At 41.9% G+C, this 27,595-nt stretch overlaps 1 protein-coding gene and 1 long non-coding RNA gene across 4 annotated transcripts; one reads left to right on the top strand and one right to left on the bottom strand.

The window, feature by feature from the left end:
* Positions 1–1,878: 1,878 nt before the first annotated feature.
* On the bottom strand, positions 1,879–7,559 carry LOC128775577 (uncharacterized). 2 transcript variants are annotated; one of them, XR_008420377.1, is made up of 2 exons: positions 7,281–7,559; positions 1,879–6,379 (listed from the first exon to the last, which is right to left on the bottom strand). It is a non-coding gene; the product is annotated as an uncharacterized LOC128775577 (long non-coding RNA). The 2 variants fall into 2 exon arrangements; XR_008420376.1 differs by having other exon boundaries at positions 1,879–3,499.
* PROK2 (prokineticin 2) lies at positions 6,715–22,422 on the top strand. 2 transcript variants are annotated; one of them, XM_019428473.2, is made up of 4 exons: positions 6,715–7,053; positions 10,454–10,579; positions 19,362–19,424; positions 20,779–22,422. In XM_019428473.2, exons 1-4 carry the CDS (start codon positions 6,958–6,960, stop codon positions 20,881–20,883), a joined length of 390 nt encoding a protein of 129 aa, XP_019284018.2. In that variant the 5' UTR covers positions 6,715–6,957; the 3' UTR covers positions 20,884–22,422. The 2 variants fall into 2 exon arrangements, with proteins under 2 accessions (XP_019284018.2, XP_053753516.1); XM_053897541.1 differs by lacking the exon at positions 19,362–19,424 and having other exon boundaries at positions 6,757–7,053.
* Positions 22,423–27,595: the final 5,173 nt, after the last annotated feature.

Below are 27,595 nucleotides of genomic sequence, written 5' to 3'. Positions count from 1 at the left end.
AGTAGCTACCCCAGAGAATAACTGGAGGTCTTATAGAAAATGTATTGAAATTTATTAGCACTACCGTGTGCAAAGCATAGAAATAGCCATCCTTTACATTTGGAAATGGAGACTCTGTTAACTGGTTTGTGCCTTAAATTCCTATGCCCAGATGCCTTATTATTCCAAGGCCTTTCCCTTAGTAGAAAAATAAATCTCCAAATATGGGGGAGAAGAACAAATTGCTAAGTGAAATTTACTTGCATGGATAGCTAATAAATGTTGATAGAGGTAATTAACTCGCCCTTGTTTTTATCTTAAAACTCTTTACTATATGTGCTTTCTTTTTTTCTCTGTGGAAAGTTACTGAATATACTACAGATTTGCATAACAATCTCTTCTTTTTAATGAAGTACATGATATATAAACCTTAGCCTTCAGGCCCATGTTCAGTGCTAGCAATGAATATTAAATACATTCAGCATTTTAATGAACAAAACCTAAATCTTTTAGAAACATCTATTCATCCCGACCCCTCATATTATTTCAAATGAATTTTATACTAATTGTTTTAAGAAAACTCTTTCTCCTCGATTATACTTCAACTATTTAAAAATAGGTAAACTTTATTGTACATTATCACTTGAATAGACTAAATAATTTTAGTGCCTCCACAGACAATTGGCTTTCAAATTGAAGCAGGGTGATTTATTTTTAAAAATAAAGAGAAATCATCAGCATTGAAATAGATTAAAATAGATGTCTTATTTAGAACTTTAAAAGCAATTCATTTTTTCATATGTCACATTTAAAGCCTGGTTATTATTTTTAAAAAATATTTTGGACTATAATATGGGTTTGTTAACAAGAAAAGCCACTGTGTAATAGTACAGTGATGAAAGATGGAGAGTAAGAAAACAAGCAGAATATCTATTTTACTTTTTTTAGACCATCTAAATGAAAATCATTTACTAAGACACATGGGACCCAGCTATGAAGTTAATAGGTCCACCTATTATGTTATAATAATCAGAAGTCATAGGAAGAAGACACACAAGAAAGTATGTCCTCTAGCAAGCTGGAATCACTTTAAAAACCAGAGCTCCATATACATGGGTAATAAAAGCTTTCTTGATTTATATGGTTGAGAAAATATTTTAGTCTTCCAGTTCAAGGTGTCAGACCAAACAAATTTATTGCCCTTCTGCCTCCAGTTCTACCAGGAAATATTGATTGACCACCTACTATGTAACAAGCAATTGAAGTAAAAGTACATATAACATGATGAACATGCCAGGGGTCCATCGAAGAACCAGCGTTGGGGGCAACTTCCCAAATTTGGGAAGCAGATGGGTTAAACTGATAAACCAGAGGGAACATCTGAAGTACAGTCCATACTAGGCTCAGGAAAATTTCATGGTAACAAATTTGCCCTGAGGACCAGTAGAAAAACTTGTGATTCCTCTTCTTTATTATCTAAAGCAAGAGTCAATGAGCTTTTTATACAAACTTTCTATAAAAGGCCAGGTCATAAATGTTTTTAGCTTTGCAGGCCATACAATCTGTCTCTGAAAAATACCCGACTCTGGGACTCCTGGGTGGCTCAGTCGGTTAAGCATCCAACTCTTGGTTTCGGCTCAGGTCATGACCTCACAGTTCGTGGATTCAAGCCCAGCACTATCAGTGCAGAGCCTGCTTCAGATCTTCTGTCTCTCTCTGTCTGTCTCTCCATCCTTGTGTGCTCCCTCTCTAAGATAAATAAGCATTAAAAAAAATACTCCACTCTGCTGTTGTAGTGTAAAAGCAATGATAGACAGGACATAAACAAGTGTGGCTGTGTTCTAATAAAACTTTATTTACAAAAACAGGCACTAGGTCACACTTTGCCAACCCCTGATATAATTTTTTTTTTTTTTTACCATTGTGGCTGTAGTATGTGATATAGACAAATAAAAAAGTTTAAAGGAAACTGGCCAGAATTTTATCCCCAGCCCAGCCTCTTCTCTGCACCCCAGGCCTGTCTGTGACTGCCTCTCCCACACCCAGGTAAATTTCCTGCATCCCCAACATCACTGCTATTGAGACAAGGTGAATCCTAGGGATAAATCTTGGTATTTTCTTCACTCTTTATCTTAACCAACAGTAAACTCTACCTGTTTCACTTCTAAAGTGAATCAATTCACTTCTGTCCCTCTTTACTGCCAATGATGTTAGCAGAAGCCCCCTGGACCACTACAGTAGCCCGTCATCAGATCCGTCCTCATCGACCGTATCCCACCTGCAACCTCTTCTCCACATTCCCAGTAATTTGTTCAGCACATATTTGCTGAGTACCTGCTGTGTGCCAGTTACTCTTCCAGGCACTGGAGGCAAATCGATAAGCAAAAGATATTTAAAAAAATTCTTGATCTCATAGAGCTTGTATTCTGGGCTATGTGTAGGGTACGTGGGACAGAGCAATAAACATAAAAGTCAATAATAGAGGATGCTCTTTCCAATCCCCAGCACAAGCTGATTCCCCTGCCTGGAATGTTCAGCCCCCTCTGCTCCTGCTGTCCCCATTCTTCATGTCACTTAAATCCGGCTCAAGCTTCAGATCTCGGCTTATGCTTCGTTACTTTAAGAAACCTTTAGGTCTTCCCACATGCCGTGTCTGAGTGCACGACATTGGTTTCCTATAATTATATAATTGTATGATTGTTTGATTCATGTCCTTCCCACTAGACTGTAAGCTCTCAGAGGGCTGGATTTATATCTGTCTTGGTCATCATTGTACTTCTGGTTCCTCCCACATTATCTGACATATAGTAAGTATTTAGTAAATGTCTGGTGATTGAATGAATTATGGTTTATTACCCACCCAAAAGAAAATGCCAACTTACACATTTATTCTTTTTCAGAGTCTCGGTATAATTCTAGCATAAGGAATACTGAACTCGAAAACAAAAACACAAAATGAATAATACGTTATCATTTATAATCATTCAAAGTTCAATATGCTCATTCAGGAATCCAAGCCATGGTTGATCCCTTTCCTGTAAAATACGGCCTTGCTCACCAGATTTCTGGTTCCCCTCAGATTTACGTTGTCCATCCCTTTGAAGACAGACTAAATTATGTGATTTTCTTTGGCCATTAAAACGTGGGCAAAAGTGAGAGACATCAAGTCAAGGCAGATGCATTTGAAAACTGGTGTGCAACCCTCCAGTTCCATCCACCTGGGTTAGTTTCCTGTGGCTGCCATAAGAATTTATCACAATTGAGTGGCTTCAAATGACAGAGATGTATTCTGTCACAGTTCAGGAGACTAAGAGTCAAAAATTAAGGTGTGGATGAAGCCATGCTTCTTCTGAAGGCTCTGAGGAAGAATCTTTGACTCTTCTGTGTTCTGGTGGTTGCTGGCAATCCAAGGCGTTCCTTGCCTTGTAGATACATGACTCCAGTCTCTGCCCTAGTCTTCACATGACCATCTCCCCGTGTGTTTCTTCCACGTCTCTGTGTCAAGGTCTCCTTCTCCTTTCTCTTACAAAAATACCAATTATTAGATTTGGGGCCCACCCTGGTCCAGGCTGACCTCATCTTAAATGATTATAACTGCAAAGCCCCTACTTACAAACAAGGTCACACTGACAGGTATGGAAGTTTAGAACTTGAACATAGCTTTCGGCAGGGACACAAGTGAACCCACTCTACCTGTGAAGCACACATTGAGATGGAGCCTTCATCAGCCTGGGTCCCAGGGTTATTGCCGGGAGACAGGTTTGTGTCTCCCAGTTCACCTCAGTTCAGTCCCATGTCTCCTAGGTAGACCGGTGATCTGAATCACCTGCACCAGGACAAGTATTTATCCCTAATAGCTGTTTGATGACTCCATTTCCCTGATTCATGCAAATTAAATGTGTCTAGGCTGTATACCATTTTCTTGTCTGTTCTTCCATAGAATATATTCCTGTTGATCATTAGTTTTTTGTATCTGCCATATGCTTATCATTGTGCCATGTGCCAAGAGGAACATGTGGGAAATTAGACACAAAGAGCCCAGTTATAAGGAGTATATAATCTAATCTGGTGGGTGAAACAGAAAAAACTATCAGTGTTGGCTGAAATTATCAGACACTAAATAATATGACTTAATAAGAGGTAATGCTAATAGGGCTCATAGTCTGTTCTAGGTACTATAGTAAGCACTTTACAGGTATTATAGCCTTTCAACCCCATGGAGGCTATACCACATTGGGTTGGTGTTTTCTATTTTATGGGTGAGGAAACAAGCTTATAAAGTCTTTTTTTTTTAATGTTTATTTATTTTGAGAGAGAGAGAGAACATGCACACACACAAGTAGGGGAGGGGAAGACAGAGAGAGAGAGAGAGCGAATCCCAAGCAGGCTCCGCACTGTCAGCACAGAGCCAGACACAGGGCTCAAACTCATGAACTGTGAGATCATGACCCAAGCCAAAATCAGGAGACTGACACTTAACTGATCTGACACTTAACTGACTGAGCTATCCAGGCACCCCACAAGCTTAGAAAGTCTTAAGCCGCTTGCCCAATGGTCATTCAGGATTCCATTCCAGGTTGGTCTGATTCAAATATTTGAAATCCCATGGCCTTTCCTGTACTGCCTCTTCAATTCAGCTCAACCTTGATAGCCTGCTACTAGATGGTGGTCTCCACTCTGATCTACACAAAGTTTGGTTGTCCGTATGCAGTTATCTTCGGACTGCACTTAACATGTGGCAAAATCAACAGGTTGTAGTAATAAATAGAATAGTTAAGCCACTCTTCAATTTCTATCTCAGCATTCTTAAGTCGGCCTTTCCACCTAACTGGTTTTTATGAACTAATCCAAACTCAACCTTTCATCTTTCCTCTTATAAGATGAAACTTTCAGACTTAAATTCTCTAAGCTGAGATGCAAAGATTTGTCGTATCAGGGGACTTCATGTCTCCTTTAAAGCATTAAAAGCAATGAAAAAAAAAAAACATAATCAAAAGAAACAACATGAAAACAAACCAACCCTATTTTTAAGTGTTTCCGATCTTGTTTCAAAACAGCCTAATGAGGACTGTTTTCCAAACAGCCATATATGAAGCCATCCACTTTTGAAATCTGATTTTCCTGTGTAGACATATCCTGTTTTCTGTGCTTGGAGAAGCAGGGAATACCCAAGCTGGCATTCAATAGTAGCAAAAATGAAATAGACCATTTTTAAAAAATTGTAGGAATGTTAAAATCCATGTTGACTGGTTTTTACATTTACCTGGCAGCATTCCCATGCTAGCGTTGGCATGGAGACTGGAAAAGGAAACTTTCCACCAATCTGTCACTTGCTACTGTTTCCACTTACTTTACTGTGAGTCCAATTTTTACAATTTTTTCAAAGTTAAAAAAGTTTTATTCTTTTTTTCTTTTCTGTTCCAGGACGCTTCTCAAACGTAACCACGGGTAAAAAAGAAAGCTTTTAAAACTCAAAGATTTGGTTTTCCAAATATTCAGCTGTTTAACATTCAGATAATTGCCATCCTTTTTTTTTTTTTTTCCACATTTAGTCTGAATGCTTTGGCATGGGGAACCCCACAGTCTGAAAGTAACTTTGTCCCAACTCTCCTCACTGCATTTATTAAAGAGGCTGAAAGAAGCATCTGCTTTTCAACAGTTTCTGGTCCTTAAGGGACCAGGGAAAGCCAGAGGTTCTAACATTCAGAAACAAAGTTGGGCTTCCCAAAATTTTGATGTAAGCAAGGTTGGCAGTGGCCACAGCTGGGTCTTCTTGAAGTTGTTTTCACTGAAGGAAAACAGGCTGGAGATCCTTGGAACTAGGGTCAGAGACAGAGGGCAAATCTGCCACTCATCCTGCCATGGGTAGTCTAGAACCCGGTAGGCCCTCCACTCGTATTTACACGAATGAACAAATCACAGTGGTGCTGTGTGGCATCTTCCAAGACCGAGGGGTGATTTTCCTGGGCTGGAAAGTAAAAGAGAGAGCTGCCTACCTACAGTTCAAGGGGCCTCAGGCTGGCACCCGAAGCCAGGCGTTCTCATTTCCCTTTGGCATCATCCTGAACTGCTCAGCCTGAAGCTGGCGCAATGTTAAAGAAAGGAGGAAATGCATGCGAGGAAAATCAGAGAGGAGAGGGTCGGGAACAGATGTGAACATAAAGGGAAAGCATTAGAAATGAAAGAAAGAAATTGGACTCCCACAGCTGGAAGGACAAACCCCACAGTGTCGTCAGGGATGTGGGATTAGGGGTGATTTTGCTCGCCCTTTGTTCTTTTTTCCTGTCTTCCACGTTTCCCGGCTTATTTGTTTGATGTGTGCCTTTTCTGTTCGGTTATTGGACCATGAGGCCAGACCCCAGTGGCAGTACCTGGCATGCAGCAGGCGCTCTGTGAAGACCTGCAGAACAAATGAAAGGGTTCCGAGGCTCCTGTCCCTCCCCTCCCCGCTCCCCCGGGTGTCCAAGCGCCTGACACGTAGTAGGCGCTCCCTAAACATCTGCACAGCAAATGAGCTGCAAGTTTTAGGCGTCGAGCACGTGGAGCTTTGGAAACCAGGACATTGAACGAGCGTGCCTCAGACCACAAAGCGGCTCGGGCGCGTGTGAGAGGCGGCGGCGGGCTGGAGGCGAGGCGCGGGCCGGGAGCCGGGCGCCCCGCGGGGGGTCCTGCCTGCGTGGCGCCCGGGGCGGGGGCTCGGGGAGTCGCGCGCCGGCACGTGCTCGTCCCGGGGCCGCCGGGCCGGGGTGGGCGCGCGTGTGCGCGTGGGGCGTGGGGTGTGTGCCCGCGCCGTGCCCCCCGCGCGTGCTGCCGGGCGGGCGCCGGCGTGAGTCACGGCGGGGCTCGCCTTTATAACGGCCCGCAGGCTCGCGCCAGCCGCCCGCCAGCCCGCCCGCCCGCCGCTCCGCGCTCCAGCGAGCGCGCCCCGGCCCCGCGCCCCGCAACGGCCCCCAACCGCCGCGCAGTCCCGAGGGCGCCATGAGGGGCCCGCGCTGCGCCCCGCTGCTGCTCCTGCTGCTGCTGCCGCCGCTGCTGCTCACGCCCCCCGCCGGGGACGCCGCGGTCATCACTGGGGTAAGCGGCCCCGGACGCACCTGTCCGCCCGGGATGCGCGCCCGCGCTGCGCCCGGGGGTGGGGGGTGGGTCAGGAGGGGAGCGGCACGGGGAGGGTCGCCCCAGGCAGGGACACCTGCCCCGGTGGCCCTTTGGCGCGCTGGGAGAGGTGCGCTGCTCCAAAAGCGGCAGACGGTCCGGGACATTGGGTGCGCCTTGGAAGAAAAAGTGAGCGAAGTGTTACCCACCTCCTTTATCACCACCTTCTCCCGCTTGTTTCCGTCCGATCTCCTTACAAGCTCTCTCCTCGAGTTTGGTCGGTTTTTCTGTTAAGCTGAAAGAAGTTTGCTTTCAGAGTCTTCTCTAGTACTTCTTTGAGACGTTCCAGCCTCGAACCTTACAATTTGCGAGGTCCTTTCTGAAATGCAAAGGGGCAAGACGAATATCCCCCAATCCTGAGACTTGTCCTATGGTCAAGGAATTTGCTCGTCTGGCTTCCTCCGCAGAAACCCTTAGAAATAACTTGGTCCGAGGCCATGTGTGCGCTTTGAAAAGCAATGGGGGCACCTCCTTCTGTTTCCAGGGCTTCCCCCCCCCCCCCCCCCCCCCGCCAGCGTCTTGAGGTTTTCCTTGTAAAAGTTCTCCATTTCCAGTTCCTGATAAAGCACCTCCAGTGCCCCGGCATAATTATGGAGTAGGTTGCAATGTAGGTGTTAGTTTCAGCTTTGAGAAGTTGTCCTCATCATTTTTGGAAGTAGGAGCTGATTCAGTTTTCTCTCCTGCTCCTACCAACAGTTTTCTCTGGGTGGACCCGAAGGATGAGTTTACAGTACAAAATTTAAAAATCTTGTCTATTTTAACATTAACAATGCAAAACCGCTACCGTTTCCTGGTTGTTCACCTGCTTTACTCTTTTTTTATTTTTAAAGTCTTAAATTAACACCTCCATGAAATTACTTCAATTATCTAAGTGCACATCATGGGATTTCAATAAACCTTTTATGTTTGAACAGATGATGCGTAATGAAATAATTTAAATTTGAGGGAAATGTCATTGTATTGAGAAAATAAAGCTCCACTCTCCCAAGTTAGTTAATAGGGTTTATAGCATCTTGAAAGACCTTGCACAGTAACAGTATTTGGTTATATCCAATACGTATTATAAGCATTATGGTATTTATTAAAATAGAGGTTTTTACAAAATGTATTTGAATAGCTTTGTCAGTGTGGTTGGAAAAAAAAGTTTTTACAGGTCTTTTTAATATATGAGTTGGAACATGATTGGGGTTTTTTTCCCCTCTTCCCCTGCTGGCTCATTTTAAATTTCTCCCTAATCCTCTGAGCCCAGAATTCCTCTGCAATATAAGTATCTTTTTGTTCCATTCACAGGACAACACTATTTGAATAGATCTGCAATGGGTTAAGGATGCGGGGCATTAGGCAACAGCTGTCTAATTAAAAATACATAAACCTATGCAATTCTTTGTAAATATTTCCAAGAACTGAAGTTTTTTGTTACAAAAATGAAATTTTATCACATTGAATGTTTATCTGTTAGAGAGGTTTAGCGTGGACTTACATGTACTGTTTTTGTTGTTGTTTTACCTCAGTGATTTTTTAAAAAATTTTCTCTAAGCGACATGGCAATAAAGAAATGTAGTTATGTCTTCATGACAGGAACCATCTGGAGCCAAATGAAAAACTTAGTAACTTCTCGTCTTCAGGATGTTAAACATCCAAGTGATTGATTGAATTTTTAAAAGATTTTGGCTGGCTTTTGATTGTCGTATAAAAAAGGGTTAGTGGGGCTTCAGAATTCTGGGTCTTGGGCATCTGTTGATATAAAATACTGCCTGAAACCTCCACCTGAAATATTTACCTTTTTTTTTTGTAATATATGTCGTTCATTTGAAATTGATTTATATTCCACATAGATTTGTTAAGAACGTATTGGAAAAGATCACGTACTGAACCTCTCATTTACGGAATGTAAAGGCCACATGTACGTGATTTCTGGCAAACGCATAAAAATTGGAAAATAGAAACATTTGGATGTTTTCATATAAATGTCCTAACACTCGGAAGTGAAAACTGTAGTTTTTGATCAGATAGTTGCCTTAAATAGAATGAGAAAAAAATTCTCATGAGGGAAATAAACCAACCCTGGAGCTAGATGGTTCGTAGTTTTTAAAGAAAAATAATAAACAAGGGTGTGCTCATATATTTATGTTTTGAGAACTTGGGACTGGCCCCAAAACATTGAAGAAAAAGAACTTTGGAGGAGTGCGTTAGTTGTTTCCAGTAAATGTAAAAATTTGAATTTCTGTCTAAATTGTAGACTTTTTAGTTTCTTACACATACAGTACAGTATGTTTTACCTTAGCTCTAGCAAAACAGAGTATTGCACACCACTCAAACTAAGCTTCCTATTTTTTGTTGGTTCTAGGAAGGAGCAATTGTCCTTTAGATCTATTTTCATGCAAATAAATTTAGACTGCATTATTTATTTCCATTTAGAGAGAGTATGAAAATTTCTCCATAGTTGATTCTTTAATTACTTGTATTTACAATTTTTATATTGGGAACAGATGACCTGAGTAATCATTGTTGATAAGTGTATCTGTCGTTTGCATTTCTAAATCGGATAAATCTTAAAGAATAGTTCCACTGATTTTATAATGTACACATATGTATATCCTAAGCCAATAATTTCCTTTTTGTAGGTTACTTACCCCCAAAAAAGCATAACAGAAGACAGAAGTCTTGGTTTGTCCATTCCCAACCCATGAAATTTCTTTCTTTAAAGAGGAAATGGTGAAAATCAAGTCAGTGGTGTGAGAAACATCAAGTCTCATGAACCAAAATGCAAATATTTGAAAGGGAGAATGAGCACTTTTAAAATTTACATCAGTGCCTTTATGGGTCTGGAGCATTTCATGCCAGATTTAGAGACCACTTAAATCCCTTTTTAAAATTGGGCCCAACATATTCTGCAGTTAATAGTCATAAAATCTTTTGATTCCATTTATGTAGTTCCTAATGGCCATGTATGGTATAAGACTAATGTAGCCTCGTTTTTCAAGTTCAAAGCCAATTCAGCCACAAAATCCTAGAAAAGAGAGGTGATTTTCTGTGTGCGTTTTTTAACACACATAACATTTTCTATGTGTATTGATTTAAGATTTTCATAATGTGTGGACCATTATGTAGGCCATTGTTTTTAAACTAGGAAAATCTCTTCTCATCAGATTTTATTCTAAATATGTTCAAGAAAATGAAGATTACAGTTATTTTTTATGCGTGAGTATTAAAATCCTAGTGGTTGGATATTTAAAGAGCCCTTTTTACTGCTAATTTTGGATTTCCTTAGCCTGAGTCTTCCCTGCTATCTGTATTTATCTGTCTGTCTGTTACTTTTCAGGCCTGCGACAAGGACCCCCAGTGTGGTGGAGGCATGTGCTGTGCTGTTAGTATCTGGGTTAAGAGCATAAGGATTTGCACACCTATGGGCAAAGTGGGAGACAGCTGCCATCCGCTGACTCGTAAAGTTAGTATATACACCCAGGTGCTCAGTGGTTCCCTTACGTTGTGGTAACTCAACTCCCGGCAAGGCCTGTATGGCATGAAACCCAGGGTAATGTGCTTGAAATCACAAGTGAGAGAAGGTGACGACGGGAAACCACGTCCTCTCCCCTCTCTCCTTCCATTATAACCAGCTGTGTCCTCTACCGTCCTCACCCTGTGAATCATTTTCATACCATGGCTTTCATGACCTTAGAAACATGTCATAAAAATAACTTCAAAACCATGAATTTGCCTAAAAATTATTTAGGACAATATAAATACAAATATCAGACGTACTGATAAGGCAGAGGTAAATAACTTTGTGTTTTGTCTCTTACTGAAAACCGTCAATGATACAGTTACCTTGTATCTTAATTTAAAAATCCTCTATTTTCCTTCAGTCTACGCAGTACACAGTTCATAATCCTAGGGGTTAATGGTGTTTAATTTTCCAGTTTATTCTTTTATCTCAAGTATAAATATCCTAATGACCTCAACAACACTTTTGGACAGTTTTAGCAGTTAGTGGTATGACCATATGAAGGCAGGGTTGGATGGTGCTTTAGAGGTTGTGTTGTAGACTGTCCCGTCCGCAGGGGTCTGTCAGTTATGTTACTTCAGGAAAGGGTGGGTAGGAGACAGGAGGGAGCAGAAAAGTCTGTGGAGCCTGGAGAGTCTCAGCCCTTCCCGATCAAAACTTTGAAAATGATGGGATCTCGGCAGGCTTCCCCAGCAATACCAGGTGACAGTGACTTGCTCCCCTAGTGCCACCTCCTGGTTTTACCCAGCAGCAAAGTGAAGTCCAGAGCATCAAAAGGCGTTTCCCAGGCCAGGTGGCTTGTTGGGAGGCAGAGCTCAGTCTTTCTGCAGCATTCTCTCTCCGTGTTGTATACTCCTGTTTTAAAATAGATGGAGTGACCAGACGCCTGGATGGCTCAGTCCATTCAGCTGACTTCGACTCAGGCCATGATCTCACGGTTTATGAGCTCAAGCCCTGCATCAGGCTCTGTGCTGACAGTTCAGAGCCTGGACCCTGCTTCAGATTCTGTGTCTCCCTCTCTGTCTGCCCCTCCCCTGCTTGTGCTCTGTCCCTCTCTCTCTCTCTCTCAAAAATAAATAAACATTAAAACAATTTTTTTTTAATTTTTTTTAACGTTTTATTTATTTTTGAGACAGAGAGAGACAGAGCATGAACGGGGGAGGGTTAGAGAGAGCAAGACACAGAATCTGAAACAGGCTCCAGGCTCTGAGAGGTCAGCACAGAGCCCAACACGGGGCTCGAACTCACGGACCGCGAGATCATGACCTGAGCCGAAGTCGGCTGCCCAACCGACTGAGCCACCCAGGTGCCCCAAAACAATTTTTTTTAATAGATGGAGTGTTTTTGAAGCAAACTCGACCCCGCCTTCTACATGTAGTTTGGGGTTGAAAGCTGTAGTAAGGCCCACCATCTTCCTCATATGCTACAGTTGTAGATAACAGTTACTATTTTGACTTTCTCCGAGTAAAGGTAATGCAGTAAACTGGATTGTTTTAGTTCTGTGAGCTGTAATAGGGACTCCACTTGTTTGGGTCTCTCTGAAGGCTGTTTGGCTTTCCTGTGGTTTCCTTGAGAAATACTTCCTGTTCCGCGTAGACCATCCCTCCTGTGGTTTTACAGTCATTTTAAAGTATGACATGCACCTTTTATTCTTGGCTGCTGTAAGACAGGAAAGGTTGTAAGCCGTTAGTTGTCTGTCTCAATGCCAAACTCCCTGCGGGGAAGTGACACAAACCCAGTCACCCTTGGCATTGATGTCTCGTTTTTCATCACCCTTATCAAGGGCAAGTCCACGTTTGTACATGTGAGTCATTTGAGCCATTGAAAAGTCTACTCTTAACCTTTTCTTTTAAGAATGACATTTTCCCACAGTGTTAGCATAACCTTACGCTCCCTGCATACTAGAGTCACGTGGCCTGCTTGCTAAAACAAGGAGAAAGTGACACATTCTACTCAACTGCTGTTTGTAATCATAGCAATTCCAGTTGCCACCTGTTGAAGGCTGTGACGTATCCCACACTCTGTACTAAATGTTATATATGCGTTTTTTTTTAATTTAATACAAGATGTGCCTATGAAGCACATTTGTTTCTGTCCTGTGCTGCATACAACCACCTGCAGCCTCAGAGGAGACTCAGTAACTGGGTAAGGTCACAAGGTGATAGGTCGCAGAGAGACACCGGGCTCCATTTCTGTCTGACGCTCCAGCCAGTGTTTTTGTGGTGTGAATCACCATACTCTTCTGCCTCCCCAAAAGCGGTTTTGTTGGAACGCTTTGTACTCCAGTTAACCAAGACTGGTTTGTGTGGGACGAGAGATAATGGTGTCCGCATGGGAATTTGTCACATCCTATGTAGTTTTGATGAGCTTCCCAAATCTGAGGTCATTTTAAAAAAGAGAACCAAATAGTGTTTCCCTGGGTTTCTAGATAACTTCCAGTTCAGGTCTCGTGCAAGGTCATTTCTGAGAGTAAACAAAATCATTCTTCTCCCATAAACCCAGGTACATCTCTGCACTTTGTTTTTACCATAGTTTTAATAATGAAGTCTTTAATGACAAATTATGGTTTTCATATTAGAATTAAGTGATAAAAGAACTGAAGGATTAAAAAAAAAAAGGTTGGTTTTTTTTTTTTTTTGTCAGATCTTAACTTTTCCCCTATTCAGATGCCCACCTGAAAAGTTTTTCTAGAACTCAGTGTTACAACTTTTCATCCTGGATACTTTCCTGTCTTGAAAATACGTTTTCATCGGTTATTTCAATGGCCTATTTTTAGAGTAGGTCCAGGAGTTATTATTTGTTCTGGGCGGAATTAACTTATCCTGGTAAAAATCTAGTTATTTCCAGATTATCTCTCCACTATATTGTATTCAAAACAACTTGAGGAAAAAAATGTTTGTAAATGTTTCCTGGTGAATGTAATATATAGAATTCAACTTCAGACTACAGTTTAATAGCTCATCAGTAAATGGTAAAAATGTAGACACTGCATAGAAAATTGTATTTTAATATGACGTGTTCAGTACTTTCTTCTTCTTTTTTTGTGGGGGGGGGGGGTTTGTTTGTTTTGTTTTGTTTTGTTTTTAAAGAAGGGTCACAGGGATCAGTGTTTTTAAAACACCAGACTGTGAGTAAGTGCAGACTACTCCTGTTTAAATTTTAAACTTTCCATTCTGGCTTGACTTAGTCATTAGCCACAGATGTGTGTTTATTTTGATAAAGTGAATAATATTTGATGAATAAAATTACAAACTACAGGTAGGAATTGATAGTCACTGGATTCAGTTTACTGTTTTATTTCAGATGCATTAACTAACTTGTGGACTTTATAGTGACTGCTAGGCTATAATCTTATAATTGTGCAGTTTTTAAGTTTACATTTGATAATTCAAAAGTAGAATAAAAGATCATCCTCCCTAAGAAGAACAGAGTGTATGTTTTCCAAATACATATTTGGTCAAATGAAAGTTTTAACATGTATTCATTTTTAACAATTTTCTAACAATTAAGGATGAATTGCTGAATCGTATGTCTGCAAGGAGTATTTTACTGTTTAAAAAGAAAAACATTATTTTAATATTTTTATTAATACCAACACTTTTCACAGTTGGCAAAGATTAGCCATTTCTATCCTGTTCTGATTACTGCTTGGCTTTGGAAGTTTATCATTCTGTGATTAATACTTTTATTTTTATAATGTGTGATTTATTATTTTTTCTTTTTTAAACATTTTTTTAACATTTATTTATTTTTGAGACAGAGAGAGAGCATGAACAGGGGAGGGTCAGAGAAAGAGGGAGACACAGAATCTGAAACAGGCTCCAGGCTCTGAGCTGTCAGCACAGAGCCCGATGCGGGGCTCGAACCCACGGTCCGCGAGATCATGACCTGAGCAGAAGTCGGACGCTTAACCGACTGAGCCACCCAGGCGTCCCTATTTTTTCATTTTAAACAACTGTGTTTCCTCCAAAAAGTTGTTTCTGCTCTTTTTTGTATATTTAACACTTTTTTGTACCAGTTTTGTTTTTTGTTTTCTGGGTTTTACATATATATATATGTGTATATATACACGTATATACACACGTATATATACACGTATATACACACGTATATATACACGTATATACACACGTATATATACACGTATATACACACGTATATATACATACACACACACACACACACACACATATATATATATACATATATATATATATATGTGTGTATATATATATATATGGCATGACACTTCAATAATTGACCAATATATTTTCCTTTTCTGAAAAAACATTTTTTTTTCCAGTTAAAACCTGGGACATTTTTGTGTTTTTTTTTTAAGGGAAGATTTTAAAAATTATTAGCTGTTTCTATTTTAAAATGATAAATTTAGAATTACAATGATAAAACATTGTAATTATAATTTCAGGATAGAGAGTACTTCTTAAAACAATATTAACTAAAATATAACTTATGTAAGTATAGAATTGAGTGGAAGATGGGTAGAAGAAAGCTTAGTACATTAATTTCCTCATATTTCCTATCACAGGTGTCAGAAGCCACTATTTACATTTTCTCCCTCAGGGCAGCATCACGGCTGTGCATACAAGTTCATTGTCAGAAAGACTCAGAGGACATAAATATACTTTAGTCTGTATACTGATAGATATACTAAATATAGTGCTGACAGTATGGGCCCCATAGCTCTTTGTTGTGGGGGCCGGCCTGGACCCTATAGGATGTTTTAGCAGCATCCCTGGCTTCCTCCCACTAGAGGTCAGCAGCCTCCTCTCTCAGTTGTGACAACCAGCCGTGTCTCCGGACTATGACAGATGTTCCCCGTGACAGTTTGGGAGATGGAAATTGTTCTGGTTGGGCACCCCTGGCCTCACACTACATTGTACTTAGCCTCACAGGACCAGTGAGGGGACACAGCAGCACCATTGTATTAGGCGCCCAGCAGCTACCCAGGCACATACTTCGTGTGTCCTCCCTACCACACGGGGTACTTGTGGCTGCCACAGGTGAGAGCCACGTGGGCCCCCTAGACCCATCCTTACCACCCTTACCTCTTGCCAGTATTTTACTCCCCTCTAGACCCAGAGGCCCCAGGCATATATGCCAACAGCTTCCCCAACCCATGTGAAGTTCCACACAACCCATGAGGCCAACCCCCTCATTCCCTGTTTTCCTTTACTCTTTCAGAGGGCACAGTGCAATTCCATGTGGACCGTCTACTCACAAGAAGATAAATAATTGCATTATTTAGGGTTGTATGAATATATACTTACTCCAAAAAAAAAAATTGAAGAAACATTTTTAGACTTGACCCAATTCAAATACATTGGCGATCTTCCTAATTATTAAAACTGGAGACTGGGAGTGGCAGAAATTCTGAGATTTCAGGCTTCTATTTTAGGCACTACTATGGCTATTTGAAATTTTGTGAACTATGTACTTTTGTTGACAAAAGTTAATGTACAAAACTGGCTTTATTAAAAACACACGTAACTTTTTTATTGAGATAAAATTGGTATATAAATTATGTAAGTTATGCATACAACATTGTAATTTGAGATCTGTCTGAAGTATAAAGTGATCACCATCCAAAGTCTAGCTACCATCTGCCACTGTTCCATTAACCCCCTTTCCCCATTTTGCCCGCCCCCCCCCAATTCCTCCCATACTGGACTAGTGCTTTTTATGTGACATGACCACAGTTTTCTTCGTGTATGCTTTTTTTTTAAGTTTATTTATTTATTTTGAGAGAGACAGAGCACAAGCAGGGGAGGGGTGGGAAGAGAGAGAGAGGAGCAGGGGAGAGAGAGAGAAAGAAAGAGATTGAGAATCCCAAGCAGGCTCTACCCTGTCAGCACAGAGCCCGACGCGGGGCTCGATCCCATGAGCTGTGAGATCATGACTTGAGCTGAAATAGTCAGACGCTTAACTGACTGAGCCACCCAGGCACCCTCATGTATCCTTCTTTATGTTTCTTTCTTTAGCAAAACTGACTCTGTTGTGAGAGAAATCACAAACAATACATTTGTTTTGTGGCAGTGCTATTATTTTCTCTTTAAAAATGCCACAAATGGATAAGAATCATGCCTTCTGGAAAGTTCTAAAGGTTCTACCTTGGCTATTTCTAGAATTTTCTGTTTGAAATTTTAGTCTATAAGAAACGGATTGAGTTAATTCTAAAATAAGCCATCAAATTTGGACTGAATAGTTAGCTCCTTGGCTATATATATGCCTCTGAATATGCATCTTCTATATACTTTGTAATGTATCTGTGGCTGTTAGATATCTATTAAGTTTGTCACACAGTATATGTAGATCTAGAAATGAACGGGCCTGTTGAGAAAATGTCAAGTATCTAGTAAGTGTATAATATCAGAAATGGAGTTCTTTGTCATTATGAGCTCACAGATGGAAGGGGAGGAGGAAAACCCGCTAAGGGCAGGTGCAGATAAAAAAAAAAAAAAAAAAAGAAAGAAAAAAATCCTTGGCAGGGGGTGAAACAAAGACAGATATTGAAAGAGGGGAAGTGGACTTGATAAGAATAAGACAAGGGAATCCAGGTATAAAAGGTCCTACAAGACAGTCTGATCATTATGTTAAGATTGCCAGGGCAGATCTGGGCCTAGGCTAATACCATGTTGGTGCCCTCAATAAGAAAAAGAAGAATTCACAATATTTTTGATGTTTTATTTATTTTTGAGAGAGAGCAAGAGAGCGCACAAAGAGCAGGGGCAGAGAGAGGGGGACAGAGGATCCAAAGCAGGCTCTTTGCTGACAGCAGCGAGCCCGATGTGGGGCTCGAACTCACAAACTGTGAGATGATGACCCTAACCGAAGTCGGATGCTCAACCCACTGAGCCACCCAGGTGCCCCCCACAATATTTTTTAAAGACTCACACAGACCTATGACCTTGTGAACACACTGCCAGGGCCCTACCTAAGCCCTGCAGGGAACCACACGAGTGAAGGCCCTCAGCTTCTTTGGCTTCGCAGTAAATCCATCTCTAACTTTGGTGGCATGAGCCCCTTGGGTCCCTGCCTGGTGCCAGGCATTGGTGTGCCGAGTGAGCAGAAGCCACAGGATCTGGGAAGGCCACCCCTCTGCCTTCAGGTGGCACATAGTCTGTGGTGGGGGCTTTGCCAGGAGAGAGGCCTTTAACACATATTTTCTCCAGTGTCTCCTGTGGACCAGGCTAAGTGCCATGTGCTCACAAAGCAGATTTCTTTCTTCACAAAGCTTCAAAGTTGGGGGATGGTGGTATTTGAGAAAAGAGCAAACTCTGGAAGAAAGTGGGACGGACTGGGTCTGTGACATGTCCCCTTTCAGCTAGGTGACTACAGTCAGCCACGTTACTTCAGCTCAAGAGGAAGCCACTTACGGGGTGCCTGGGTGGCTCAGTCGCTTGAGCTTCCGAATTCAGCTCAGGTGATGATTTCATGGTTCGTGCATTCGAGCCCCCTTCGGGTTCGCTGCTGTCAGCACAGAGCCTGCTTCAGGTCCTCTGTCCCCTTCTCTCTCTGCCCCTTTCCTGCTCTCTCTTGCTCTCTCTCTGTCTCAAAAATAAATACACATTGAAAAAAAAGAAGAAGCCACTTGGCTTGTGTCAAAATGAGGCAAAAATCTGGCACACGGGTTTGGTGTGACATTGATGCCCAGTGCCTTATGAAGCCTGGCCATGGCAGGTCCCCACTGTTATTTTCCTTTGCTGCTCTCTTCAGGGTACTGAGAACCCACATGACAGGCCAGAGAGTGATCATGGTGTCTTGAAGGACAAATCACAAGACTGTAAGCACCATGAGGACACTTACTCATAGCTTAAACTATCTTGCTGGTTACCTGTCTTCCCTCATTAAAAAGTAAGCTCCATGCTCGGCAGAGGCCTTTCGTCTCCTGTCTATCTCTGTATCCGTAGCACCTAGAACGAGGATGGATGTGCTGGTGACCCTCACTGAACTACTGCTGAATGAGTGAATGAAAGAAACACGCTTGGCGTTGTCCATGTGGAACAGCCGGACGTGTGCATTATAGTTCTCGTTCACTTATTTCGGGTCTTTTTCCTTCATTATTGCTGCCCGTGTTCGTTTTTCTCAATGCCGGCTCTGTTGGCACATTGGGCCAGATAGTTGTTTGTTGTTGGGAGGCTGTGCTGTGCATTGTATAAGCCGCATTCTCTGACCTCTACCCACTAGATGTGACTGACACTCCTTCCCCCAAGTTGTGACAAACCAAAGTGTCTCTGGATATTGCCAGATGTGCCCTCTGGGACAGAATCCCCCCCAACTCAGAACCTCTGGCCCATGCCAATGGTTTTAGGTCTGACAAAGTGAAGCGCTCAGAGGCTCAGGGCTAGAATAGATGATGAAGGTCCGGGGTGCTAACTTCTTATGCGGTCCACGTGTGATCGTCTAAGCCAGTCGACCTGCACCCACTTCCTCTGACATGGTCTCCATGCCAACAACTGAGCTAGCCATCTGTGTGCCCTTTGACACACACAGTGACAGAACCATTCTGCGCACAAGTCTGCATGGAGCTGACGGCCGTGGCACCTGCGTGCAGGCACTGTCCTTGCAGCCTTGAAAATGAGGCCCTTGTGAAAAAAAGGCAGAAGGATGTCTCTGCCTGTTCACCCCATGCACACCCTGCCCTCCTATTACTTCCCTCTCTTCCTTTTGTATTTATTGATCACAGTCATTTCCCTGGCCCTTCCAGAACCATTTTGGAAATGGAAGGCAGGAGAGAAGAAAGAGGAAGAGAAGAAAAAGGAAAAAGGAGGTAAGAAGGACATGAGCATGGTACCAACCCAAAGACAATGTGCAGAATAATCAATCAGTCCTGACTGTTGTTGGACCACCATACAGTTGGGTTTGTCCTATTAGTTCAACCACAAAAGAAGGTTAGAATGGTTCTGTCACTGTCTGCACAGTCTTTCTTTTCTTATGTGCAAAGAAATTATTTAGAAGGCATCTGGAAGATGTATCCGAGATTTCCTCCTCAAGACAGATAATTGGTATGGGGCGGCCTCTTTTGGTGGAATAGAATTAGGAAATCCACTAGAATGATTAGCGGAAAAAGCATCTGAATTGAGAAACAGAAAGGATGCATTTTTGTGCCATGTGTCAACCGAAGAAGGATCCCTGAGGCATGAGTCTCTAAGAGCTTGCCTCTCTCTCACGTTACCCTGGCTGGGAGTAATCTGCCATCCCATTTCATTGATTATCAACTGCCTCCAGGCCTGGGCTGAAAGTTTCTTGCTATAACTTGCAAAGTAGACAGATTCTCAAGAGGGCACGATTCCCAGGGGAGGGAGAATGGATGTCGTCCTTTGCCTCTAGAAAGAATATGTACTTTGAGGTACTCCCGTGCCCCTCAGACAAAGGACCACCATGCCACTTGCCTCCTTAGCCCAGCTTCATTCGTGGCATGGGCAAGACTGAAAAGTACCCACTGGAAGACTCTTGGAATGAATCCGACCTTTCTCTGCTGGCTCTCCCTAGGCCAGGGCTTGGTTTGTTCCATTTCTGTGACTCGAGCTTGCCTCCTTCCCTAATTTCTCTTTTGTTTTTCTCCAACCCACACCCACCCCCCCCCCCCAGAATTTTGACCCCTCTGACATCTGTGTGCAAATGTGTGAATTTATGTGTTGATCCTTGTCAGTGACTTCATATTTACTCATTATATCAATGTGAACATGCCCGTAATGTTATGCCCTCCTTAATGAGCTTCATTAGTAGGATGATATACAGACCAAAAAATGAGAAGAAGTGAAAGCCTGTGTAGCTTGGTGGTTAAAAGCTTGGTCTCTCTGGTCCAGGTGGCCAGCCAAGCTTCGAGTTCTCGGTATGTGACCTTGGGCAAGTTACTAATTTCTCTGTGCCTCCGTCTCTCATCTGTAAAATGGGTATAATTAAAGCATTTGTCATCTTCACAGAGTGGTTGTAAGGACGGAAAAGGATAATATATAAAGAGCTGAGCATATTACTTGATGATAGTTCACAATATAACACCAGCTGTTGTTATTCAGAGATTTCTCGAGAATCGTTTTTTGTTATGTGTGTTTGGGTGTTTTTGTGTTTTGTTTTGTTTTTAATGATTCCTGCTCTGACTCAGTTTTTTTCTTTTATCTTAGGTTCCATTTTTTGGGCGGAGAATGCATCACACATGTCCATGTATGCCGGGCTTAGCCTGTTTACGGACTTCATTTAATCGATTTATTTGTTTAGCCCGAAAGTAATCACTTCAGAGTAGAAACTTTAAATGTGAACAACCACATGATGTCTGTAAAGTCTATTTACTTGTGATTGTGCCCAACAAGTATAATATGCCAGAAAGAAATGCTCTTGCTTCCTCAGCTATCCAAGTAACGTTTCTATCTTTGATGTTTAAATGGCTTTTTTTTTTTTTTAAACTGAAAGAGGATTTCAATTTTGGATAGAAATGTAGAGTGTAGGGCATTATGGAACCGGTTCTCATTTCCCTGTTTGTGTTTTGGCTTGGTCTGGCCTTTGTTAATGCCAGTAACTCACCCATTTTCACAGAAATGAGGAGAGTAAGAATTTGGTCTTTTGTTACAGAAACTTTTTTGTCTGAAACCCCCTCACCCCAGCCCTGCCCACCACACACACACACACACACACACACACACACACACACACACACACCCTCTGGTCTCTTTTCTCTCCTCAAAGAATTTTAAGGCCCCCACTTATTCTTTGCCATTTCCCTGCTGGGCCCTCTAGCATTTTAACGAGGGGAACAGGGTTGTTAGATATCCTTTAGCTTGCTGGGAAAATCCGTGTGGAAAATCAAGCTTTTTTGCCTGATACTTAAACAGCAAAGGGTGTGTGGTTGAACTAGACACTCCACAATTTTCCTGGTTGAAGTAGAGGTGGGCATACTCTCCAGCTTTCATGGAACCTGTCCATGTGACAGAACCTCAGATCCGCTGTGTGACAGGTATGAGTTCAGAAGGCATGGAAAGTCCATTTAGACCTTATTTCTAGATTTAGGGTTTTTTGGGTTTTTTTAGTAAAAAACACTTCTCCAATATGTTACACTTACTTCTTTTTCTTCTTGTGAAGTTTATTTTTTAAGTCTCATAATTAGAGATGTTCCAGAAAATGTCCCTTGAAGAGGAAGTATTAATTTTAATCTGGCATAATACTAGTTACCATTTTAAAGTCGGTATTAAGTTGTAATTTAAACTTTACTTGTAACCAAAAGGTCTATTGTAATGGATTACCTGACATCCTGCCATGTGTCCCTATATCAATATTGCTGTGTAAAAATTCTGTATCAGAATAATGACAGTATTATATATCATTTGATTTATTTTAATATTATATCCTTATTTTTGTCACAGTTGTTGTCAGTTTTTATTACAAGCAGATTTCTATTAGCTCACATTCTAAAATGGGTAAAGACCCCCAAATTGGTAAAATAGCACCAACAGTATTTGCGTGTTCACTTTACATACAGCAAAGTTCTGTTTGCATGAATTTTAAGGTAGTACAAAAAATAAACAATGTGTAAATCGGTGAGGGTTTTGGAACAAGAAGGAAAATTGTGATATGCAGAACTGGTTGTAATCAGGAATGGACTCCTGGGATTTCACTGTATTGATTCAGCATATAGTGACCCAGTGTTTACCAAGAGTGGTCAGGCAGGATGCGAGGCGATAGCCTTAAGGTGATGCCAGTGGCCCAGCCTTGCAAAACCCACCAAGTATTGTAAATGGAATCAACGTCAACAAATAAACAGCTTATGAAATGTGTTCAACTGAGTAAACTTGACCATGCCAACCCACTAACCGTTGCAAAAAAAAAAAAAAAAAAAAAAAAACACGTACATTTTGTAGTAAGTTAACTTATTCAGCCGGCGCTCACAGTTGCACATTGTGTGTAATTTTACCCTGGGGGCTAACGTGTCCCATAAATAAATGAATGGGATTTTGCTGTACTAATTACCATATTTAGTCATAGAAGTATTATTTTTGGTTCAGTTTAGTTTGTGTGCAAGAAGCATTCCTCAGTGAGTTTGTTGGAAAAACATCGCCTTCAGCAAGTGAAATTATGGGTGAAGAGGCAGGCACTTCAGCCGTTACCCTAAATGTTGTTTTCTTGTAATGTGTGGTACATCCTTTTTCTTAAGTCTGAAAACTTGATTGGGTCAACCATCCATTTTCACCCAAGTTAAAAAACATATGACTTTTATAAAATTCTGTTTTTACATAAACCAACTCAATAAAAAAAAATCACTAAAAAGAGGTAGATCGTAGTATAGCCATGAGAAGGAATGTGAGGTTTGTGTAGAAAACTCAGAACTATATCTACTGACTCACCTTCTACCATTCAAAGAAAAACAGAACCTTACTATTTGTTAACCTCTCCCCTCGATTGTTATCTTTACTAGGGAATAACTAACTCCGTTCTTTGTAAGGTACAGCTTTATTTGGTTAGTGTTCTTTTAACTTGTCACCAGGGTTAGCATCTTTCGAATAATTGTTTCAAAAACTCGTAATCATGTTCCATGGAGACTCTTTAAGCTCACTGTACGCAAAGCACACAAATTCCTGCGCTATAAAGACTGTGCTGCTGTTTCTTCCCTCCTCAGGACACTCTCTCCCTGAAACTGGGACTTCATAGGCCAGAATTTCTGCAAGGTAAGGCAAACTGAAAATTTACGCAAGAAAAGTTAAAGTCAGCAATCTACTTTGATGTCATTATCGGGTGTGAATTCCATCCATGCTGGGAGAGAAACAGATCTGATGCCAGAACCTACGAGCTAAATTCAAGTGGACCCATGGATTCCTTTGCAAACACTGACTTTCTTGAAAACTATCATTTCGGACTTCAACCTTTTTTTTTTTTTTAAAGCAACATCTTTTTTTGACCATGGAGAAGTTTGTGCTAAAAGTCTTTCCTTACAAACCCTCTCATCTAACTGAAGGCCTTTTTTCTTCCCAGCATTTCAGTGTTGTTCTAGTGTTGGAGCTCTGTAAAGTCAGTCCAGTGATAGATCACTCATCTAAGCCAATTTTCTTCTTCATTGGTTTCAGTATCAGAAACCTCATCCCATTCAGAATTTTCTAACTTCATTTTTTTAGAGGATTAAAGTTGGGGACCATTTTAATTTTAAAAACAGGACAGTTTTGGTATTCAGTGAGGATCACTGCCTAAAATTCACTGACAACCTTTTACGATCATTCTCTTTTAACATGTTGCCCTGTATTTCCAGTAATATCCCCAGAATTAATATTTCTTTGGTTCTTAGACATCTTCCCCCTGATTTGTTAATGGTCAGTACACCCTACGGTACTAAAGAGAACTGTTTCTCTTCTAGTATCTTTGACAACATAATCCTTAAGTAAATTTATTACCCTCTACTCTGACTCCCCCAAAAGTCAGGGCACTTTTCAGAGCACACCTCTCCCAAGATTCGAGATGCCATTAGTACACTGTTCTTGAAGGACCACTCCTTCCCCCGCCCCCCCCCCCCCTTATCTATCACCCTTAGAGATTCTGGTTCAGTTTGTCTGGGGTGAGGCCTGGGTGTTGGGATTTTTTTTTTTTTTTTTGGAAGCTACTTATTTGATTCTAAGGTGCACCCGTGGTTGAGAGCCACTGAGAAAGAACAAAGGAATATGCTTTATAGAACTGTTGCTTCCCCATGAAACCCCTTTATGAGACACCTTTGTAGTTAGATGAGAAGTGGAGAGAGTAGCTAATGTCTGCCTTTTCTTGCCACCCTCAAAAGTCCCTGGGATCCTCAAGCATAAATGAATCTCTGTTTTGGGATGGTTTCTTTTTTTCTTCTCCCTCCACGACTTCTAGAGGGACCTTCACAGAAGGGTCCCGCTTGAGAACTTTAGTGGGTTGCATGGCTCATTTGAGGAGTCTATTCAAAGCTCCTCTGAATTACATTAGGGAAGCAGGCCTGGGTGCAGCCTGGCTGGTGCTGGCTCTCCTGCTGGCCCTGAGGAGTCTGTGCAGCCAGCTCCCTTGGTTTATTGACCTCGGTCGTCCTCCAGGCACACCCTCCCAGGTGACAGCTTCCGAACTGCCCCCTGTCCTAGCCCCACGTTCCTATATATCTCCAGATTTCATTCTATGTTACTGGAGCTATAAATCCTCAAAATGCTTTAGAAAGTCCAATATTGCAGCAAATTGTAACTGAATAACTCACATTAGTAAGCATTTTAATAAAACGTACATACGCCACAAGAGATTGAAAGGCAAGAAAGTAGAAAATCATGGGGCAAATGCCCGGGGTAGCCTGTGTCATGTATGTACACAGTGTGTACCATTGTGTCCACGGCGGATTTTCATCATCATGAAGGCCTGGAACACGCACTCATGAGCTGTGGCACAGCCAGGCAAAACCGGGCGTGCGCCCTGCAGGGGCAGCTGGGGGGTATTTCCAGGCATTCGCTCACTTTCATCCAGGATTTGTCAACACTGATGCTACTGACTTCCTGGGCCAGGCCAGTTTTTGTTGTGAGGCACGGTCCCGTATTCTGTAGGCTGTTTAACAGCACCCCTGTCTCCTGCCCACTAGATGCCAGTAGTTCCCCTAAGCCGTCACACCCCAAAATGTCTCTAGGCATTACCAAATGAGTAGGTAGGGGTAAATTGTCTCCCTACGAAACCCACTGGTGTCGTCTGAAGATACTTTGTGTCTGCTCATATCAATTTTGTTTCAGTATCAGACAAAATTTGAAACAACAGTATTAAAAAATTAAACCCCCAAATGGGGGCTGTACCAAATAGGTATTCTAAAAACTAAAAAACACAAATAGAAAACTACCATTTATATTCAAAGGAATGGAAAGGTAAATACTTGATACATTTTAATAGCCAACCAAAGAAATACCAGTTGTGGGGTGCCTGGGTGGCTCAGTTGGTTAAAAGTCTGACTCTCGGTTTTGGCTCAGGTCATGATCCCAGGGTTGTGGGATCAAGTCCCGTGTCAGCCTCCACACAGTGTGGAGCCTGCTTGAGATTTTCTCTCTTTCTCCCTCCGCCCCTCTCCCCCGGGGGGTTCACATGTGCTCTCTTTTTCTCTTTCTCTCTCTAAAGTAAAAAATATGTATATATTAAAAAAGAAATATCAATTGTATGTCAGCTGTATAGTTTACTGTTTCAAGGGAGAAATTTTTTAATAAGCCACTCATTAAAGCTTAAGGCCACAGGCTCAGATAACCTCAAGAGTAGATGAAAGATTTCACATCTTTGGAGTAGACTTCTGAGCAAATTTCCACATTGTTCAAATCCAGGTTTCACCATCTTGATTAAAATGTGTTATAATTTATTAAAAATGTTTTTGTCGCAGAAATTCAAAAGCTTTACAAGAAAAAGTTGAAGAAAATTGTGGGTTTTTTTTTTTTTTTTTTATTAAATGAGATTTGAATAACTATTGAGAAGCTTCACAAATTGAGTTTTCTGAGTGCGACTGAGTACGGACCTGTTCCCATTAGGCAGGACTGAGGCTGGGCTTCAGTGTGTGTGGTTCAGCCAAGCAAAACAAAAACCTTTCATTATGGAAATATTTAAACATGAAAGTAATCAAAATTATATAAGACAGCCTCATGTATTCATCATCCAGTATCTTCTCAGCAGTCCCCATCTCAAAGCCAGCTCTACCTGACTGCTTCTCACCCCAGGACCTCTGCCTCTCCTGTGTGGCCTTGCAGCAAATCAGTCTTGTCCCCGATAGAAAGGGCCTCTTAGGGGAAAGGCAGCCACAGTCTTGTGTGTTACTGATGATATAAGTCCTTTTTCTTTTAAGGGCAGCTCTCTGCTTGAACCTTGCTAGGGTCCTTTCACTGATCAGCCTATGCCCCTACCCATTTACTCGTGAGATACATTTTTCATATCCCAAGTTGGAGTTCAAAATGGAGGAGAAAAATATCTCAGGCCTGGCATAAGAACATACGAAAGAATATTTTCTCCTGTATAAAATTTTAAAAGAAAATCATTGCTGCTCAAAGTAAGAGACTCACAGGAGAATATGCCAACTACGGTGTTGTGATTGGGTTCTGGGGAGTTGAATGTCGTCTGCAGCCAATAGTCCTTTGGATAGCAAATGTTAGTATTCTCTATTAATTTCCCTGGGTTTGGTAAGAAGGATTTGGGAAAATCCTTGAAGACATGACTGGTAAACTCCATCTGTCTTCCATAATTCATTCCTTTATTCTCACGTTCTCTTCTCTTCTCTTTTCCCCTCCTTCCTTCCTTGCTTGCTTCCTTCCTTCGTTCCTCTCCTCTGCCTCCTTCCCCTTCCCCCAAAAGTTTTAGCTAGGCACATGGCCACTCATCTAGCCATCTAGAGACTTCATTTACCAGTATCCTTTGGCTGGGTGTGGCCATATGACTGAGATCTTAGCAGTGGAATGTGAGCACCAGTCCTCTGCCCCACGTGCTTCAAAGGACATCACGCTCCACTTCCTCCCCAATAGGGAGATTCAGTAATGAACCTGGCTACTTTGAGCCCCGAGGGTAGGAGGCACTTGGGGAAGGTAATGGAGCTGACCCACTAGCCAGTCGCTGGATCACCTCCTGAAGCAGGCCTCCAGAACCCCAGAGAAACAATTGAGCCACTCTTATTTTGGCTCTCTATCCAACACTTCCACCTCTCCCCTAACCAATCCTAATGGAGTCATTCTTTCCCAAAGTGCATCATTTCGTTACACTTCAGACTTCATTCTGTGCCCTTGAAAAACATAGCGTCCGTGTTTTCATTTAGCGGCTGTCCTGCAGAGAGTGGGATCAGCCCCCCACCCAAAACTGATGGGCATTTGGGGACTGGTGATGGCACACCCCCAAAGGATGTGACAAGATTTATGTCTCCTGGGATTTGCTGGCAAGGGTGGAGCAGGCGCACGTCAGTCCAGAGGGCACTAGGCACGCAGTTTGGTTGGTTGTAGATTTCATTGTGATCAGGAGGCA

The sequence above is a fragment of the Panthera pardus genome, unplaced genomic scaffold (genome assembly GCF_024362965.1).
Source record: "Panthera pardus isolate Hobbes unplaced genomic scaffold, ASM2436296v1 HiC_scaffold_8, whole genome shotgun sequence".
NCBI lineage: Eukaryota > Metazoa > Chordata > Mammalia > Carnivora > Felidae > Panthera > Panthera pardus.
This window is presented reverse-complemented; position numbering and strand designations above follow the sequence as displayed.